Source organism: Podarcis pityusensis, assembly GCF_964106645.2.
Source record: "Podarcis pityusensis genome assembly, chromosome: 8".
Lineage (NCBI taxonomy): Eukaryota > Metazoa > Chordata > Lepidosauria > Squamata > Lacertidae > Podarcis > Podarcis pityusensis.
This window is the reverse complement of record NC_138033.1, coordinates 3,685,343-3,704,857: the sequence shown is the minus strand read 5'-3', so window position 1 is coordinate 3,704,857 and position 19,515 is coordinate 3,685,343. Positions and strand designations below refer to the sequence as shown.

The 19,515-nt window shown below is 49.7% G+C and overlaps 1 protein-coding gene across 1 annotated transcript in view; it reads right to left on the bottom strand.

Annotated features, from left to right (window-relative positions):
* The window catches only part of RTN2 (reticulon 2), a 32,809-nt gene extending 16,382 nt beyond the window's left edge, over positions 1 to 16,427 (bottom strand). The window contains exons 1-4 of the mRNA XM_081019017.1: positions 16,332 to 16,427; positions 7,812 to 7,856; positions 5,670 to 6,173; positions 2,911 to 3,162 (exon numbers count right to left, since the gene is read on the bottom strand). Of these exons, the coding sequence (XP_080875143.1) occupies positions 2,911 to 3,162; positions 5,670 to 6,173; positions 7,812 to 7,856; positions 16,332 to 16,362 (832 nt within the window). The 5' untranslated portion in view covers positions 16,363 to 16,427. The remainder of the gene's footprint in view (positions 1 to 2,910; positions 3,163 to 5,669; positions 6,174 to 7,811; positions 7,857 to 16,331) is intronic.
* Between the last annotated feature and the right edge of the window lie 3,088 nt (positions 16,428 to 19,515).

Below are 19,515 nucleotides of genomic sequence, written 5' to 3'. Positions count from 1 at the left end.
CCACAAAACACTTCATCACAGTTTCTTCCTGTCTATTCAAAGGGCCTTTGCTGCACGATAACAAATGTAAGAATTCACTGATCAATGCATCTCTGTACTGGCTCACTGGGACAACTTCAGAAATTCATATAGACATGTGAGCTCAGCTACTCAGCAGCCCCTCTGCCTGACTGATGATCCCTGGCATCCTGATACCTGAGTGCCAGACAGGTAGCCATTCCAGAAAGAACAAACCCAGATGAAGACAAAAGGGTGGGATTAACTTGGCTGGCAAACAGGAAAATGTAAATATCTCTTTTGTTACACTAGATGGGTGTTTGGTGGAGGACAAGGGGAACCATGGGGCAGGGTCCAGGATGCTCAGATTCCTGCCACCAGACCTCCCCTTTCATGATGTATGAGTGATGTAGTTTGGGGGGTGTAACATGGGGATTAGCAGCTAATAAAAGTTTGGGTTCTCTTTTGTTCGGGGCTTCCATCTTGTTCCACCTGGTGGCAGGAGGGAGTCCTGTCGCGACAGTCTGCAATCAAGACCAAGCCTACTGGCTGCTGTTTTGCTCTGGTATTCCTGGCTGGGGTCCTTGTTTTTTTGTCCAAGGGAGCCCTCAGATTTCTCCGTTAAAAGGGGGGGGGCACTCCTGGTTTCCATCTGCAGCCAAACAAGGGGTGAGTTTTCCCTCTCTCCTGAAGCTGAATGTTGGAAGGTTCAGGGCAGATTTTTAAAGAAGTTCTTCCTCAAGCAGCGCAGATTGGACTGTGGAACTCCCTGCCACTTGGAGGTTAGGGATGTCCATCAACCTGGATGGCTTTAAAAGAGGATTGGCCAAATTCGGGGAGGCAGCAATGCTTCTGAATGTCAGTTCCTGGGAACTGCAGGGCGGGAGAGGGCTCTTGTGTTCAAATCCTGCTTGGGCGTTTTCCAACGGGGTATCTGGGCTGCCTCTGTGAGGACAAAGATGCTGGACTGGGTGGGCCCTTGACCTGACCCAGCAGCCAGGATTTTCTTCCGTTCTGATGGAACCTCCAGCTCCAGAGGCAGTCTACCCAGAATCCTAGGTTTTGTGAAAACAGTGAAAACAGGATGCTGGACCCGATGGGACTTTTTCTTGACCCAGACCAAGCTCCTCTTAAACAGCTGCTTTCCTGAAACACGCTTTTAACGCACAATGTCAGAGGAATTAAAGACCCAGAAACTACAACTAATCCAGAATGCGGCAGCTAGACTGGTGACTGGGAGCGGCTGCTGAGACCACATAACAACGGTCTTGAAAGACCTACATTGGCTCCCAGGACATTTCCGAGCACAATTCAAAGTGTTGGTGCTGACCTTTAAAGCCCTAAACGGCCTCGGTCCAGTATACCTGAAGGAGCGTCTCCACCCCCATCGTTCTGCCCGGACACTGAGGTCCAGCTCCGAGGGCCTTCTGGTGGTTCCCTCACTGCAAGAAGCCAAGTTACAGGGAACCAGGCAGAGGGCCTTCTCGGTGGTGGCGCCCGCCCTGTGGAACGCCCTCCCATCAGACGTCAAAGAGAACAACAACTACCAGACTTTTAGAAGTCATCTGAAGGCAGCCCTCTTTAGGGAAGCTTTTAATGTTTAACAGACCACTGTATTTTAATACTTTGTTGGAAGCCACCCAGAGTGACTGTGGAAGCCCAGCCAGATGGGCGGACTATAAATAATAAATTATTATTATTATTATTATTATTACTACTACTACTACTACAATGGTACCTCGGGTTAAGTACTTAATTCATTCCGGAGGTCCGTTCTTAACCTGAAACTGTTCTTAACCTGAAGCACCACTTTAGCTAATGGGGCCTCCCGCTGCTGCCGCGCCGCCGGAGCACAATTTCTGTTCTCATCCTGAAGCAAAGTTCTTAACCTGAAGCACTATTTCTGGGTTAGCGGAGTCTGTAACCTGAAGCGTCTGTAACCCGAGGTACCACTGTACTATTACTTCCGGGTTAAACACAAAACTGGGCTTTTGTGCCCCCAAATAGATTCTGGGTGTACACACATCACCAGGAGATTATATTCTCAGTTCCTCATTCACGTTGCTTTGCGCAGCTCTGTTTAAAGGAACTGGGAGCCGGGAGCCAGGAACTGGGAGCCAACGCCAGCCTTGCAGAGTCAGCTGCCGTGTGAGGGGGGTGGTGAGCGGAGAGAGAGGAATATTTGGGAGTCACACGCAGGAGACCCTCCTGGCTCCAATTCCTGCTCCGCTCAGCACAGAAGCTATTTTTACTCGCTGACTCGACTCGGCTACCATCCCGGTCCGGGCAAGTTGCCAGGGGGGGTGAGTAGGGATGTTTTCTGGGTGAAGAAGGCCTTACTAGGCCAACGCCATGAAAGCTCAGGCATGGCGGGGAGGGGGGGGGGGAGATGCTAGAAAGCCACAGGCGCCCCCTCCCCCCAATATCCTTTTTTGAAAAAAATGCTTTTTGTTGGTTTTTCATTTAATACCTCCCCACTAATATCCATGGGCGGCAGCTCACGAGTTGCAGAATAAGGCCTCCAGCTAAGCAGACAACTTGGGAGGTTGCCCTTCCTTTCATTTTAATATGCAACCACAGGATTCTAGCCCTCATGGAGGCAGCCAGTAAACAAACGAAAAAACGCCCCGCAAATTCTCCGCAAAAAGCTATTAAGGAACAACACCCCCCATCGTTCTCAGGTCACATTCACAGCATACAGGGCTGTGATACAGTCACGACTTTTCCCTCTCCTAAAGAATTCTGGGAGTTATAGTTTGGGGCGCCGAACGTTCTTTGGCAGCGCCCCTAACCCCCCTCGCAGCGCTACCAATCCCAGAGCTCCCTGGGGAGAGGAGCTGACTGTTTTTGCCGCTCCGGGAATTGTAGCGCAGCCTACGCCTTGTCTGAACAAGCCGCCAGCGGTTCGCTCACCTACGGGGCAGTTTTCCAGAGTGTTCCCTGACTGGTCCGCCTCTGCTTGACGCTGCTCTGAGATTGGCGCCCGGTCTTCTTCCTCCTCCTCCTCTTCCTCCCTCTGCTCCACCTCCTCGTCCCACAACGGGTGTTGGCAGAACTCGGATGAGGTCAGTGATGGGTGCTGGATGGTGTCAGCATCGCAAGGGGCGCCCGGTTCTGGGTGGGGCGCTAAGGCGTCGGGTGACGGCAGGTCCTCCAGGGAAGTTTCTGGGGGAAAGCAGACAGCACCAGAAAGGTCACAACGCTTTTTATTCCTCTTGGAATCGTAGAATTCCAAAATGACAGACCTGATAAGAAACCACTCGGGCGATACGGTGAAAAAAGGAATGGGACTGCTTCCAAAAACTAAAATATGGTTTCAAAAACAATACTTTGTTTTGCCCAGATTCATTTCACAGTTCTATGGGAGAAATTGGTGTTAACCAGGGGTCGGCAAACTTTTTCGGCAGGGAGCCGGTCCACTGTCCCTCAAACCTTGTGGAGGGGCCAGACTATATTTTGAAAAAATAATAATGAATGAATTCCTATGCCCCACAAATAACCCAGAGATGCATTTTGAATAAAAGCACACATTCTGCTCATGTAAAAACACACTGATTCCCAGAATGTCTGTGGGCCAGATTGAGAAGGTGATTGGGCCTGATCCAGCCCCCGAGCCTTAGTTTGCCTAACCATGATGTTAACAAATGAATATAGAATATTCGCTACTTAAGGAAAGTATTGAAACCGCAAAGAGATAGTGGGAAGTTAACCAAAATAGAAGGGATTCAAGCCAGTTTTCCAGAACAGAAAGAAAGAAAGAAAGAAAGAAAGAAAGAAAGAAAGAAAGAAGAATACAAACGTAATCTCTTTCTGGGAACTTGGCGTATAGAATAATCAAATCACTGTTCGTATCCTTTGAATAATTTGGTGTATTTGATCAATTTCCCCCCCTTCCTTTTTCTTTCTATATTCCTTTTATATCTTTATTTTTTTGTTTTTTTGTATTTTTTTGTTTTTAGTTTGAATATTTGGATGTTATGTTTAATATATGCTTTCTTTGTAAATTTAAAAAATGCAATAAAGAATTTAAAAATAGAATCGTAGAATAGTTCGGTTGGATGGGACCCCAATGGTCCTCTATTCCAACCCCCGGGCATCCAGGAATCACATGGTATGGATGAATTGATCTGGAATCTCTACCTTGCCTCCTAGTTGTTTATAATATCACACTTTTACACAGATAGAGATAGAGATAGATATGTTGCAAATCTCTGTAATGTTTCTATGGTTGAGATCTGTATAGGGGGAAAATCTTCGTTCTCAGTGCCTCAGATTTGGGGGTTTACCACGTAGAGGCACATTTAAACAAACAATTGATCACCTACAATTTATCTCTCTATCTCTTTAATAGGAATATTCACAAATAAAATATCAGAGCAGTTTGCAACAGCTGCACGTAAAAACCAGTAGGTATCCAAACAAACTCCTGTGTTGCAAAAGAGAATGTCAACAATGTTTAGGCAACATGATGACCATATATATACGTAATAGACAATCTTTATAGAATTCCTTCAACCAATAACAAGTTCAAAATGAAATCTCAGACTCAAAGTCTCTGAAAGTCTTTAAACAAAGAGAGGTACCAAACTCTGTACGATGAAAGACAAGCTGTGAAGCTTTGTGTATTCAGCAAATATAATGTCCAACACTGAACAGAGATTCCGGATATTGACTGCTGTTTCACATGAGCACTGCTCCACAGCGTTTGATATTTCCATTCACATATATTCATTCAAAATAAGATGGGTTAATGAAACAATTAGGGACGCAGGTGGCGCTGTGAGTTAAACTACAGAGCCTAGGGCTTGCCGATCAGAAGGTCGGCGGTTCGAATCCCCGCGGCGGAGTGAACTCCCGTTGCTCGGTCCCTGCTCCTGCCAACCTAGCAGTTCAAAAGCACGTCAAAGTGCAAGTAGATAAATAGGTACTGCTCCGGCGGGAAGGTAAACAGTGTTTCTGTGCGCTGCTCTGGTTTGCCAGAAGCGGCTTAGTCATGCTGGCCACATGACCCGGAAGCTGTACGCCGGCTCCCTCGGCCAATAAAGCGAGATGAGTGCCGCAACCCCAGAGTCAGTCACGAATGGAACTAATGGCCAGGGGTCCCTTTACCTTTACAGTGGTACCTCGGGTTAAGTACTTAATTCGTTCCGGAGGTTTGTTCTTAACCTGAAACTGTGCTTAACCTGAAGCACCACTTTAGCTAATGGGGCCTCCCACTGCTGCCGCGCCGCCGGAGCACAATTTCTGTTCTCATCCTGAAGCAAAGTTACTATTTCTGGGTTAGCGGAGTCTGTAACCTGAAGCGTATGTAACCTGAAGTGTATGTAAGCCGAGGTACCACTGTACCTTTATGAAACAATTCCATATTCTCCCACCACGCTGACGAAGATCTATGAAACAGCTTATCTTTCATCGTACAAATCTGAAGGAATTCTATAAGGATTGTCTAAACATTGCCTAAACATTGCACGTAAAAACCATACGGTAAAAGCCATGCTTAAAAGGGTTTTTTTAAAAAAACAAAAACATTGTTTTTAAAGACACCAGAGGCGTTTTCCTCGCCTGGGCAAAGAAGCAAAGGCGAGAGTCGTGTTTCGTGGCCACAGTTCCACCCCACGGCATCCCCTCACGTTTCCCCTGGGGCGCCCATTTCTGGGTACCCCTCCCCGTACCTGAGGACGACTTGCTGCTTCTGCTGCTGCTGCTGCTGCTCTGGCCCCCCACCAGTGCCTGCGCCAGGGGGCTGTGCTTCTGAGACCCTGGTGCCCCCTCTCCTTCCCCTCGGTCTGCTTCCTCCACGGAGCCTGCATGGGCTTCCCAGCCCAAGAAAGGGTCCAGTCCTTGGCCGTCGCCCGGAGGGGGCGCCCCCTCTCCCTCGGGGGACGGGCAGAGGCTGGGGATATTCTCCAAACTGTCCCCCAGCGCCGGCACAAAGGTCTCGCAGGTGTCCGTTCGCGGCAGCGGGGCCCGCGCCCGGCGGGTCTGGGAGTCGCGCCTGCCCCGGGGGGCGTGCTCCCCCAGCGTCGGGCTGCTGTTGAGGGGCCCCGCGATGGTGATGTAGGAAAAAGTCAGCTCCCGGGGGGTCCCCCACTCCAGAGACACCTCCTCGTCTTCCTCGTCCTCCGAGAACTCCCTCGCCGTCTGTAGTTCAGGGAAGTCGGATTCATCGTTGCCACCTGGGGAGGGAAAAACGTCACGGATGTCCCTTGCAGGTATAAGATCACCTCCATTCAATTGCCCCCCCCCCCGTCATTTCTCTTCCCTCTGTGTTGGTGGTCACAGTGTGTGTGTGTTTGTGTGTGTGTGTGTTTGTGTGTGTTAAGGGATGATATGATAGCCATGTTCAAATATATAAAAGGATGTCACATAGAGGACAGAGAAAGGTTGTTTTCTGCTGCTCCAGAGAAGCGGACACGGAGCAATGGATCCAAATTACAAGAAAGAAGATTCCACCTAAACATTAGGAAGAACTTTCTGACAGTAAGAGCTGTTCGACAGTGGAATTTGCTGCCAAGGAGTGTGGTGGAGTCTCCTTCTTTGGAGGTCTTTAAGCAGAGGCTTGACAACCATATGTCAGGAGTGCTCTGATGGTGTTTCCTGCTTGGCAGGGGGTTGGACTCGATGGCCCTTGTGGTCTCTTCCAACTCTAGGATTCTATGATTCTGTGTTTGTCTCCAGAAATTTTTAGACATCACTTGGGAAGACAGGCGAACTAATACCAGTGTACTGGAAGAAGCAAAGATCACCCGTGTCGAAGCAATGATTCTTCAACATCAGCTTCGCTGGACTGGTCGTGTTGTGCGGGTGCCTGATGATTGTCTTCCAAAGCAACTACTCTATTCCCAACTTAAAAATGGAAAGTGTAATGCTGGTGGTCAACAAAAGAGGTTCGAAGACTCTCTCAAGGCAAATCTTTAAAAATGTAGTATAAACACCAACAATTGGGAAACATTGGCCTGCGAGTGCTCCAGTTGGAGAACAGCCTTGACCAAAGGTGTCATGGGCTTTGAAAACACTCGAACTCAGGACAAAAGGGGGAAAGGCGCTAAGAGGAAGGCATGCTTGGCAAATCCACACTGGGATCAACTCCCACCCGGAAACCAAGGTCCCCACTGTGGAAGGCCGTGTGGGTCCAGAATTGGCCTCCACAGTCACTTACGGACTCACTGTTAAAGCCGTGTGTGTGTGTGTGTGTGTGTGTGTGTGTGTGTGTTTATAATTTATTTTTACTGAGTTTTTAATAATACAAAAAGAAAAAAGAAAGTACATCCTACAAATACAACAACACACAAAAATAATTTACTATTTACACAAACATAAATCCTTCCCACCCCCTTTACATTCCTGCCACCACACTCCTCAACTTCCCTCCACCACGACTTCCTTATTTTTTAAATTCGATACCATCATTGCACTCTTTGGGTTTTGATCATCTAGTCCAAGTCAGGAATATGCAGCTGTCCCAAACGGGGATCAAACCTGCAACCTTGGCCTTATCAGCACCGCGCTCTAACCAACTGAGCTCTAATACTTTATTATCTCTTTGGAGCTGCACTTTGCCCTTTTGTCCTTCCAGCCTGTGACACTTTCTGATTTACATATTGCACCGATTGTTTTCTTTCTCTAAGAAACCTGGGACCCTCCCAAGTAGGGTCTTAACCAGGGTTTGTGAGCTCAGTCTTGGCATGGCTGTCAACTTTTCCCTTTTTTAAAAGGAAATCCCCTTATTCCTAATAGGATTCCTCACAAGAAAAGGGAAAAGTTGACAGCTATGAGTCTTGGGCAGCTGTGCAAAACGTCCTGGGGTTACTCACCATCTGTGGAGTCAGGTGTGGTGGAAGCGGTAGATGGAGACTCTTCTGAAAAAGACAGAGGTAAGACCTTAGAACCCAGAGCCATTAACACACACACACTTTCAGTAATGCACGACAGGGAGACTGACGTTGGTCCCTGGTTCGAATTTCGGTGACGCCATGAATTCATCACATGGCTCTAAGAGGCCAGTCCTTCTCTCCTGGCTACAACGCAGGAGTGGGGAATCTTAAAGGGCTTTTTGTGCAACGATTATGGAGATGATGCAGTCAAAATGATCAGAACCCTGGACATTAGAAGATGCCACCGCTTAGCGGTCAGAACACCAGGTTAGGAAGACACGGGTTCAAATCCCCACTCAACCAAGAGGAGGCTTACTGGCTGGCTGTTGTCCTAACTCACAGGGTGGTTGTTCTGAGGTTGAGACAGCAAACTGTGTACTCATTTTTTCTTTGTCTTAAGATCCTTGGAGGAAGATTGTCTTATAAATGTTGAGTCAAATCATTGGCCCCATTTACTATCATCTGCCTCTTATTAAGGGACGCAGGTGGCGCTGTGGGTTAAACCACTGAGTCTAGGGCTTGCCAATCAGAAGGTCGGCCGTTCGAATCCCCACGAAGGGGTGAGCTCCCGTTGCTCGGTCCCTGCTCCTGCCAACCTAGCAGTTTGAAAGCACGTCAAAGTGCAAGTAGATAAATAGGTTACCGCTCCGGCGGGAAGGTGAACGGCATTTCCGTGTGCTGCTCTGGTTCGCCAGAAGCGGCTTAGTCCTGCTGGCCACATGACCCGGAAGCTGTACGCTGGCTCCCTCGGCCAATAAAGCAAGATGAGTGCCGCAACCCCAGAGTTGGCCGTGACTGGACCTAATGGTCAGGGGTCCCTTTACCTTTACTATTATCGGCCAGAGCTTTTTTCAAGAGATCCTTGAACTGGAGTTGGTGGGGTTGAACCTCTGGTCCCTACGCAGGTAAAACGCATGCTCTGCTGAAGAGCTATGACATCGACTCCCAAACTTTTGCAGACCCCGGCCCCCTGGGTTCCACGAACCCATCCCCCGTGCCCTCGACCCTACGCTCTAAAAAGCATTATTCAGAATTGCAGTTTGTGCAATTCACCAAGAAAGTGAGCAACACAATAAAATTCAAAACAGAAGCAATGAACTAATCACACATTTATTCAACGTCCGGTTAAAACCACTTAGTTCAATTAACAAAACTGACGAACTTGATCCAGTGATCCTTTCAAAGTCTGAGTCGTTCACACCTCCTGCTTCCTCCTAAGACCCCTTTGCCTTTGAGCACTCCCCTAAGGAATCCCACCTCCCCCAGGGGGGGGCCGTACCGCTCGCTTTGGGAACCTCTGATGTACAGCTGTTAAAACTGAATTGCATGTTGCTGCAGCCCTGGGTCTTAAATGACTGCCTATGATTGCTCTAGAACACTATATACCTTTGCAACGCATTATTATTATCATTACATAATGATTTGGCAGCTGATCTGCTGGCAGGGCAAGGTGGATGAGCTGAAGCTTTTTATTTGGCGAGGCCATCTGGGCAGGCCATGCCCCCCCCCTCCATGCACACAGGAAATCAAGCAGGAGATCTGGGAAATGACCTCAGCTCACCCCACCCAGGCCTGGGTGTTCTACGCATTACACACTGAATGCACCATCTGGAGCTCTGCCAGCAGTCTGTGCAGGTAAACAAGTCTCGCCCCACAGTCATCAGCCGGACTCTGCCTTCCAACTGTTGCAGGAATTTATGTATAGGCTGGGGGGGGGGGTTGCCCCTCCAGCAGATATCATGCACATGCAGCCCACTACCAAAATCAGCACAATCGCTTTTGGGACTTTTGTGATTTATCCCCACAAAACACTTCATCACAGTTTCTTCCTATCTATTCAAAGGGCCTCTGCAGCACGATACCAAATATAAGAATTCACTGATAAATGCATCTATGTACTGGCTTACTGGGACAACTTCAGAAATTCATATAGACATGTGAGCTCAGCTACCCAGCAGCCCCTCTGCCTGAGTGATAATTCCTGGCATCCTGATACCTGAGTGCCAGACAGGTAGCCATTCCAGAAAGAACAAACCCAGATGAAGACCAAAGGGTGTGATGAATTTGGCTGGGAAACAGGGAAATGTAAGTATCTCTTTTGTTACACTTGATGGTTTTTTGGTGGGGGGCAAGGGGAGCCATGGGGCAGGGTCCAGGATGCTCAGATTACTGCCACCAGACCTCCCCTTTCATGATGTAACCATGATGTAGTTTTGGGGGGGGGTGTAACATGGGGATTAGCAGCTAATAAAAGTTTGGGGGCTCTTTTGTTCGGGGCTTCCATCTTGTTCCACCTTGTGGCAGGTGGGAGTCCTGTCGTGACAGTCATCAATAAAGACCAAGCCTACTGGCTGCTGTTTTGCTCTGGTATTCCTGGCTGGGGTCCTTGTTTTTTGTCCAAGGGAGCCCTCAGATTTCTACGTTCGTCTCTCACCAGCAGCAGGAAACATCAGGAAGCGATTGCAAGAATGGGACTGGATTTGTGGGACTGGGGTCACTAGGGGGCACTGTGGCACCATGTCCCTGCTTCCTCCACACCCATCCACTAGGGGGCATCACTCAGGGTAGGAGGCCCGAGACAGGAGTGGGGTTCTGATTGCCATGATTTTCTCTGTACAGCTGTACCTTGGTTCTCGAACACAATGTGTTCCGGGAGTCTGATTGACTCCCAGAACTGTTCAAAAACATCCTGCAGCCAATTAGAAGCCGCGCCGGAGATGTTCAGTTTCCGAAAATCGTTAAAAAACCGGAACACTCACTTCCGGGTTTTGATCGTTCGTGAGCCAATGTGTTCGGCTTCCAAGGTACGACTGTATTGGACTGAAGTCCGCTCAAAATTAAAATTCTCCAACTACAGCCGTGCATTGGGGATTGTTCAAACCATTCAATACTCCAATAAATAAGTAAGTACGTACGTACGTACGTACAGTGGAACCTCGGGTTGTGAACATGATCCGTGCGGGAGGCACATTTGCAAACCGCAGCGCCATGTTTGTGCATGCGCGGGTTGCAATTCAGCGCTTCTGCACATGCGCAAAGGGCAATTTAGCGCTTCTGCGCTGAAACCCGGAAGTAACCCGTTCCGATACTTCTGGGTTCCGCGCGGTACACAACCCGAAAATGCGCAACCTGAAGCGTCTGTAACCCGAGGAATGACTGTAAGTAATTAAGTATAATTATCACAGTTTGGCACTTTACATGACCAAGGGCAAAGGGGCAGATCCCTGCCCCAAGGAGATTACAATACAAGACAGAACAACTCCAATATGAAGAAGGGTTGCAGTGTTTGAGACTTTTTAGTTTAGAGAAAGCTGAGTAAAGAGGGGGCACGATAGAAGTTTTAAAAATTATGCAGGGCATAGGGAAAGTGGATAGATAAAAGAGCTAAATATTGGAAGATTCAGGACACATCAAAGAAGTATTTCTTCACTGCAGTGCATAGTTAGACTTTGGAACTCCCTGCCACAGGAGGCAGTGATGGCCACCAGCTTAGATGGATTTAAAAGTGGATTGGACGAATTCATGGAGGAGGAAAGAGCTTTCGTCGGGCTACTAGCCAGGACGGCTGTTCTCTGCCTCCAGGGTTGGAAGTTGGCAATGCCTCTGAATCACAGTTGCTGGAAATTACTGGAGGGAAGAGGGCTCATGGAGTAAGAATCAAGGAGCCCAGGAAGCTGGCTGGCTTCTACAAAGACAGACTATTGATCCACCCAGCTCCACATGATCTACGCTGAGCTAATGGCTCTCTGGGGTTGCAGGCAGGTGTCCATCTTTACACTGCCTGGTGATGTGGGGCTTAAGTTCAGGACCTTTCGCACTCACTCTGCGATTGACCTGAGGCTCTCCTTCAAAGAGGCATAACGTGTGTTTTTTTAATCTAAAGGAAGCCTGGATACCCAGGATGTGGGAATGGGCGCCCACCTTATGGACCAACCTATTGCGGGTGGCGCTGTGGTCTAAACCACTGAGCCTCTTGGGCTTGCCGATCAGAAGGTCGGCGGTTCGAATCCCCGCGATGGGGTGAGCTCCCGTTGCTCTGTCCCAGCTCCTGCCAACCTAGCAGTTCGAAAGCACACCAGCAAGTAGATAAATAGGTACCACTGTTGCAGGAAGGTAAACAGCGTTTCCGTGCACTCTGGTTTCCATCACAGTGTCCCGTTGCACCAGAAGCGGTTTAGTCCTGCTGGCCACATGACCCAGAAAACTGTCTACGGACAAATGCCGGCTCCCTCGGCCTGAAAACAAGATGAGCGCCACAACCCCATAGTCGCCTTTGACTGGACGTAGCCATCCAGGGGTCCTTTACCTTTTACCTTTTTTTACCCAGAATGTTCTGGGGCCAGACAGGTAAGCATGCCCTGTCACAAGGAGGAAACATCTCAGGTGTGTGGAATTTCTCTTGCCCTCTCCCTTTCTCTGCTTCCCCTTGTGTCAGCACAAAGGCACTTCCGTTTTTTGTTTTTTAATTCTACCTTTTATCTTTTGGCAAGAAAATGAGTTTTGCTTGTTCTGTTAAAAAACAGAAGAGTTTAGCCAGGGGACTACTGGAAGAGTAATCCATTAAGTTACTTCCCATCTCTTTGAGCCACCTCCCACAGCAACATTTCCCCCAGAACTCAACCCCTGTGCTACGCTGCCAGTATTTAAATACTTCTGCCAAGCCAAGCAAGGAAACACAACCCATAGTGCAAAGCTGGCTCTTGTCAGCTTGCGGTTTGATGCTGTTATGGACTGAAGTTCTCACCCTGGGCCAGCAGGGGGATACTGTAGATAGTTTTCACTCAGGTCCGCATATGCAAATAAGGAACTGAAAGTGACGTTCAGTGATTGGATAGTTACAGAAAGTTGTTACTGTTGCGTTGTAGTTGAGCTCTGCATAAGCCGGTTGGCTGAACCCTTCACTTCAGTTCTGTTCTGGCCTGTGAAGAAGCTGTCTGAAGAATCTCTGTGTCGTCTGATATGTTCACCCACAACTTAACAGATGCCCTTTCTGTCTCCTGTGAAGCTCTGTCACCCTCCGCTTCTCATGCTCCATCATGCGGGCCTTGAAGCGCTTCACCTCACATCGCATCACATAGTGGAAAGAGGCGCAACCGGTGTGGGAGATCATTTTGTCGAAGGGATCTTCCTCTTCCTCTTCCTCCTCCACTTTTGGTTTCCGGTTCCAGTTGTGACCCAAGGGGTTGGCACTTGACATCCTGGTAGATTCGGGAGTCTTTGGCAAGATGCTCTGCAGGGAAGGCGAAATATGCGAGATATGTGGAAATGGTGCTGCCGTCCAGGCCACTGGTCTGGTCTCCCATCCAAAAGCTGTCCGGGGCTGAGCCTGCTTAGCTTCCTGCATGCGCCAGGCACCCTGCCCATCGAGCTATGCAGGCAAAAAAGAAGACCGCCTGCCCAAAGAAGACCGCCTGTCCATGCCCAACTCTCCCATGCCTGGCTTCCCTTGGCCTTCGGCTCCCCTGAGGCCTCACGCCTCTCCTGGGCCATGTCAAGGAATCCTCTGAGTGGGCCAAGCTCGGCTCTTCCGTTTTAGACCTTGAAATTTCAAGGAGATGCAGCTTCCCTAAAGAGTCAATATCCAAGTGGGTCAGCTTCTGGGGAAAGGGCTGTAGCAGAAGGTCCCCAAGTGCATTTTCAGGTAGGGTGGGGAGCATCCTCTGTCTGAAACCTTGCTCAGCCGCTGCCAGTCCGTGTAGACAATTCTCAGCTAGGTAGACTCAAGGGCTCAAATAAAGCGGTTTCCTATGTCCCCAGGTCCATTTTCAGCTGCAAACATGCTGGAGACAGCACCTTTGTAGAGCAGAAGCCCCACACCTCCAGAAAGTCCACTGAAAAGACACTTTGCTCCCGTGCCAATGTCCCAGCAGCATGCTAGGAGCTGCACACGACCGTACTTTCACAGCTCCAAACGCTGGAGAATTCTGCTCTGGGTGCTTAGTTGTGTATCCCCCCCCAAAAAAGTCCACCAGCTGTCAGCAGCCCAAGCTTTAATTCACACAATGTACGTTGCCGAGCACAATTCAAAGTGTTGGTGCTGACCTTTAAAGCCTTAAACGGCCTCGGTCCAGTATATCTGAAGGAGCGTCTCCACCCCCATCGTTCTGCCCGGACACTGAGGTCCAGTGCCGAGGGCCTTCTGGAGGTTCCCTCATTGCAAGAAGCCAAGTTACAGGGAACCAGGCAGAGGGCCTTCTCGGTAGTGGCGCCCTCCCTGTGGAACGCCCTCCCACCAGATGTCAAAGAGAACAACAACTACCAGACTTTTAGAAGACATCTGAAGGCAGCCCTGTTTAGGGAAGCTTTTAATGTTTGATGCATTACTGTATTTTAATATTTTGTTGGAAGCTGCCCAGAGTGGCTGGGGAAGCCCAGCCAGATGGGTGGGGTATAAATAATAATAATAATAATAATAATAATAATAATAATTATTATTATTATTATTATTATTATTATTATTACAATGTCTTGCAAGCCTCACTCCCTACAAAAGGTTAATGGAGGGGAAAGGGAGCAATTTCCTCTTGCGCCATCGGAGCCCCTGCTAGCAGGTTTTCAACTTTGCCAGAGACTTCAGCCCAGTTCCCCATCCAGCCGCCTCTGCCCTCTGCCCCTTGCGCTCTGGGAATCCACGGCCTGACCTGCTCTGAGCAGAGAAACCAGTGAGGTGCCATGGTTGAAGTCTCTGGCCAGGACCTGGGAGAGACCCGGGTTCGAATCCCACCACTCATCCCCACGAAGCTCTCTGGGTGTAATCTTGCCGGCTGCCTTACTGCCCCTTTCAGACTACTAACCTACCTCGCCAGGGTTGTTGTGGGTGTTAAATGAGGACTAGGATCTGGGAGACGGAGGGTTCAAATCCACACTTGTCCGCATGACCTTGGGGTGGGGGTATCCCTTAGCCTAACGTACCCCACATGGGGAGGGAGAAAAAGGTGCAATATAATTGCAACAAATAATAATATAGACACACCTAATGGCAGCTGTCCCGTGAATCCACGTAAATGCTTTGCTGTGATTTGGTCCATGTCCGGCTGTTACCTTGCAATACAATCCTCTGCACACCTTGTTGTTTAATCGTTTAGTTGTGTCCGACTCTTTGTGACCCCCTGGACCAGAGCACGCCAGGCACTCCTGTCTTCCACTGCCTCCCGCAGTTTGGTCAAACTCATGCTGGTAGCTTCGAGAACACTGTCCCACCATCTCGTCCTCTGTCGTCCCCTTCTCCTTGTGCCCTCCATCTTTCCCAACATCAGGGTCTTTTCCAGGGAGTCTTCTCTTCTCATGAGGTGGCCAAAGTCTTGGAGCCTCAGCTTCACGATCTGTCCTTCCAGTGAGCACTCAGGGCTGATTTCCTTCAGAATGGAGAGGTTTGATCTTCTTGCAGTCCATGGGACTCTCAAGAGTCTCCTCCAGCACCATAATACAAAAGCATCCATTCTTCTGCCATCAGCCTTCTTTATGGTCCAGCTCTCACTTCCATACATCACTACTGGGAAAACCAGAGCTTTAACTATATGGACCTTTGTTGGCAAGGTGATGTCTCTGCACACCTACACGAAAGTAAGTCTCCATGGGCCTTACTCCTTATTAAACTTATCCGGCACCACAGTCTTGCCCAGAGATTCCTCCCCACAGCCCTCTCCTTTATTCTTCCAGAAAAACACAACAAATGACCTCTATTCCCCTAGCCTTGCACCAAACAGTTGCTTCTATGCACCCTTTTTTAATCAAAGGGAATCTCTCGCGACTGCTGTCCCCCCCCCCCCTCTTTTAATCTCTGGAAAAGCCCTACAGTTACATCTTTGGGTGGGGTGGGGTAGTGTGGGTTTATCTCCCAGAAGCTGCAGGGGGTTCAACCTTGGGACGCACCAAACAGCAGCCAAGAGCGCGCGCAGAGTGCCGTTTGAACCGGCCTCTTTCCACATCTGCTTTCACAAACGCATACACAATTAACCGCCCCTCCACACATTCACACGTGAAAACTGTGAGGTCTCTGTGTGTGTGCATGACACAGGGGTGGGGAGCAGGAGTCACAAACGGTGGGTAAACATGTCTATAAATAAATATTTCACAAATGAGCATGGCTCTCAGGACCAGCTGAACACCAGGTCCAGGAGATGAATTGGGAGGGCAACAAAAGTGGGGTTTTTGGGGTGGGAGCACTGGCAAACCCTTCCAATCCCCCACTAGGGAGTGGTACTCCCCTGTCCCCCACATGGAAATCAACCCCCCCCCCCAAATATAATTTTTTTAACGCTATTGAATGGATATTGTTGTTTTTTCTTCCCACACCTGACTGGGAGGAAATGGGCGATGGTTTGAAAAATCGATGACTAGAGAAGAGGCGTCCAAAATGGGCGGTTGGGGTTTTGGGGGGGGGGTTGGAGGAGGGGGGGAGAGAAATAAGGAGCCTTGCCCGCCCTCCCGCCCTCTCTCCCTGCCCCACAAGATACCTACTGCAATGGGCGAATCCCAGGACCTGCCCCATCGCCCGCCTCGTGGTCCATGCGGGATGCGCGCTGCGGCCGCGCTGCCCCCCTGCGCCTCCGCCGCCTCCCGCCGCTGCTCATCTCCCCCGCGGCCCCATCCTGCCCCCGCCGCGGCCCGCCGCCCCGAGGGCAGGCAGGGGGCCGGGGCCGGCCGGAGGCTCGCGGGCCGCCTGGGCGAGGCCGCAAAGGCGAGGCGGGCGAGGAGACAAAGAAACGATGGAGACAAAGGATGCAGGAGAAGATGCAGGAGAGAGAGAAGGATGGAGTCGGAGGAGCCTACCTTGCAGGGAGGGAGGGGCAGGTAAGGAGGGAGGGAAGGAGAGAGGAAGTAGGGTGGGGAAGAGGTCGCCTGGGGGGGGGGTCTTTAGGGTGGGGTGAGGGAGGAGGGGTGGTCGTGGAGAGGGAGAGGTCTGGCTCGCCTTAGTAAGGAGAAGGCCCGCCCAGGGAGGAGGAAGGATGGATGGATGGATGGATGGTTGGGTTGCCTGGCTGCCTGCCTGCCACTCAACATGTAGTCCCGCCCTCCTGCTTTCGCTGCAGAGCTGAATGGGGGGGGGGGGTGGAATCATCACATGCTGAGGGGTGGGCTGAACACCACCAGGTCAACAGGGTGGATATAGGGATCCAAGGGTCATCCAGCCCAATGCAGGAATCACAGGAAACAATCCCTGGCAAATGGCAATAATTAATAATAATAATAATAATAATAATAATAATTAATACCCCGACCCATCTGGTTGGGTTTCTCCAGCCACTCTGGACAGCTCCCAACAGAATACTAAAAACATGATAAAACAGGGGTCAGCAAACTTATTCAGCAGGGGGCAAGTCCACTGTCTTGGGGGGGCCGGACTATATTTTTGGGGGGGAAATGGACAAATTCCTATACCCCCAAAATAACCCAGAGATGCATTTTAAATAAAAGCACACATTCTACTCATGTAAAAATACCAGGCAGGCCCCACAAATTACCCAGAGATGCATTTTAAGTAAAAGGACACATTCTACTCATGTAAAAAAAGCTGATTCCCTGACCATCCGCAGGCCAGATTGAGAAGGCGATTGGGCCGCATCCGGCCCTCGGGCCTTAGTTTGCCCACCCATGTGATAAAGCATCTGACATTAAAAGCTTCCCTAAACAGGGTTGCCTTCGGATGTCTTCTGAATGTCAGGTAGTTGTTTATTTCCTTGACATCTGATGGGAGGGCGTTCCACAGGGTGGGTGCCACTACCGAGAAGGCCCTCTGCCTGGTTCCCTGTAGCTTCACTTCTCGCAGTGAGGGAACTGCCAGAAAGCCCTCGGCACTGGACCTCAGTGTCCGGGCAGAACGATGGGGGTGGAGACGCTCCTTAGGGTATACTGGTCCACTCTCCTCTCCTGTGGCTTCCAGCAACTGGTATTCAGAGGCATTTAAAGACCCCCCCCCCCGTGGCTAGTAGCCACTGATAGGCAGGGGTGGCAGCTTAAATTGCCAGCTTGAATTAAATATTGGGGGAAGCAGGTAAGGCCCGCTCCACAAAAACCATCACACCACATGGGGGCACATACACCGTTTGAATGGCAATGCTCATCAACTTTGGGGGCCCCTGGCCCCCTCAAAATATTTTTTTGTGGGGAGATGAAAGGACCTCGGCCCCATGAATTTGGCCCCTATGCTGATAGCCTTGTCCTCTTCAGGGCACAATTGAATGATGGAACTCACTTCCAGGCTGAGATGGATAAATCCAAAAGAGGATTTACGGAGGACTGTTGACAACTGCTAGCCAGGATGGCTGCGCTTACACATCACTTGGGAAGACAGGCGAACTAATACCAGTGTACTGGAAGAAGCAAAGATCACCAGTGTCGAAGCAATGATTCTTCAACATCAACTTCGTTGGACTGGTCATGTTGTGCGGATGCCTGATGATCGTCTTCCAAAGCAACTACTCTATTCCAAACTTAAAAATGGAAAGCGTAATGCTGGTGGTCAACAAAAGAGGTTTAAAGACTGTCTCCGGGCAAATCTAAAAAAATGTAGTATAAACACCGACAGCTGGGAAACACTGGCCTGTGAGCACTCCAGTAGGAGAACAGCCTTTACCAAAGGTGTCCTGGGTTTTGAAGACACTCTAACTCAGGACGCAAGGGAGAAACGTGCTAAGAGGAAGGCACACTTGGCAAATCCACACCGTGATCAACTCCCACCCGGGAACCAATGTCCCCACTGTGGAAGGCCGTGTGGGTCCAGAATTGGCCTCCACAGTCACTTGCGGACTCACTGTTCAGACCGTGTTTATGGAAGACAATCTTACTCGGCTATGAAGGATCGCAACAGAAGAAGAAGAAGAAGCTCTGGCCTACACAGTCGGAGGCACAGTCTGAAAACCAGTTGATGGAAACCACAGGAGGGGATAGGGACCTTGTTTGGTCAGATCCTGCTTCCAGGTTTCCCATTGGGGCATCTGGCTGGATACTGTGGAACACAGGTGGGCTTCTCTTGTGTTCTCATGTGCTGGGATTTCATTTATCTGCGCCTGCTTGCACTGGGAGTGGGTGTGGAGAGCTGTGGCTCATCCGAGTCGAGTCATCCGTCTTCACCTCCTTCTCTCCCACAGCACCATAACTCACTCCTGCCCCATGAGGTCACACAAGCATCACGGGCTGTGTCACAATAAGGTCTAGAACACAGCTTTCCAAACTGTGCGTCGCTAGAAAGGGGTTATCTTAACCTCCTGTTTGCTTGTGAAACTGAATTACTGTGTCACGAAATGATGCATGTCTAAAAAGCACAACATGAAAAGTTGGTGGGCTAGAGGCTTGCGTTAAAAATGAAACAGAATGAAAGAATGAAGACTAGGGCTCTGAAGAGGTGAGGTTCCTGCAGCCCAGCTGGCCTATGAGTCGTTCTGGAACATGCAGATAAGGGTGGTTGGTAAAGATTTTATAATGTATATGGAAGAGAGGGTGGAAATTAAACAGGTGGAAATTAAAAACCGAAAAGCAAAGCTGTAAAATAGGGACATAGAATAAGTACTGGTTAAAACAGGGGTCAGCAAACTTTTTCAGCAGGGGGCCGGTCTACTGTCCCTCAGACCTTGTGGGGGGCCAGACTATATGTTGGGGGGGGGGGGAAATGAACGAATTCCTATGCCCCACAAATAACCCAGAG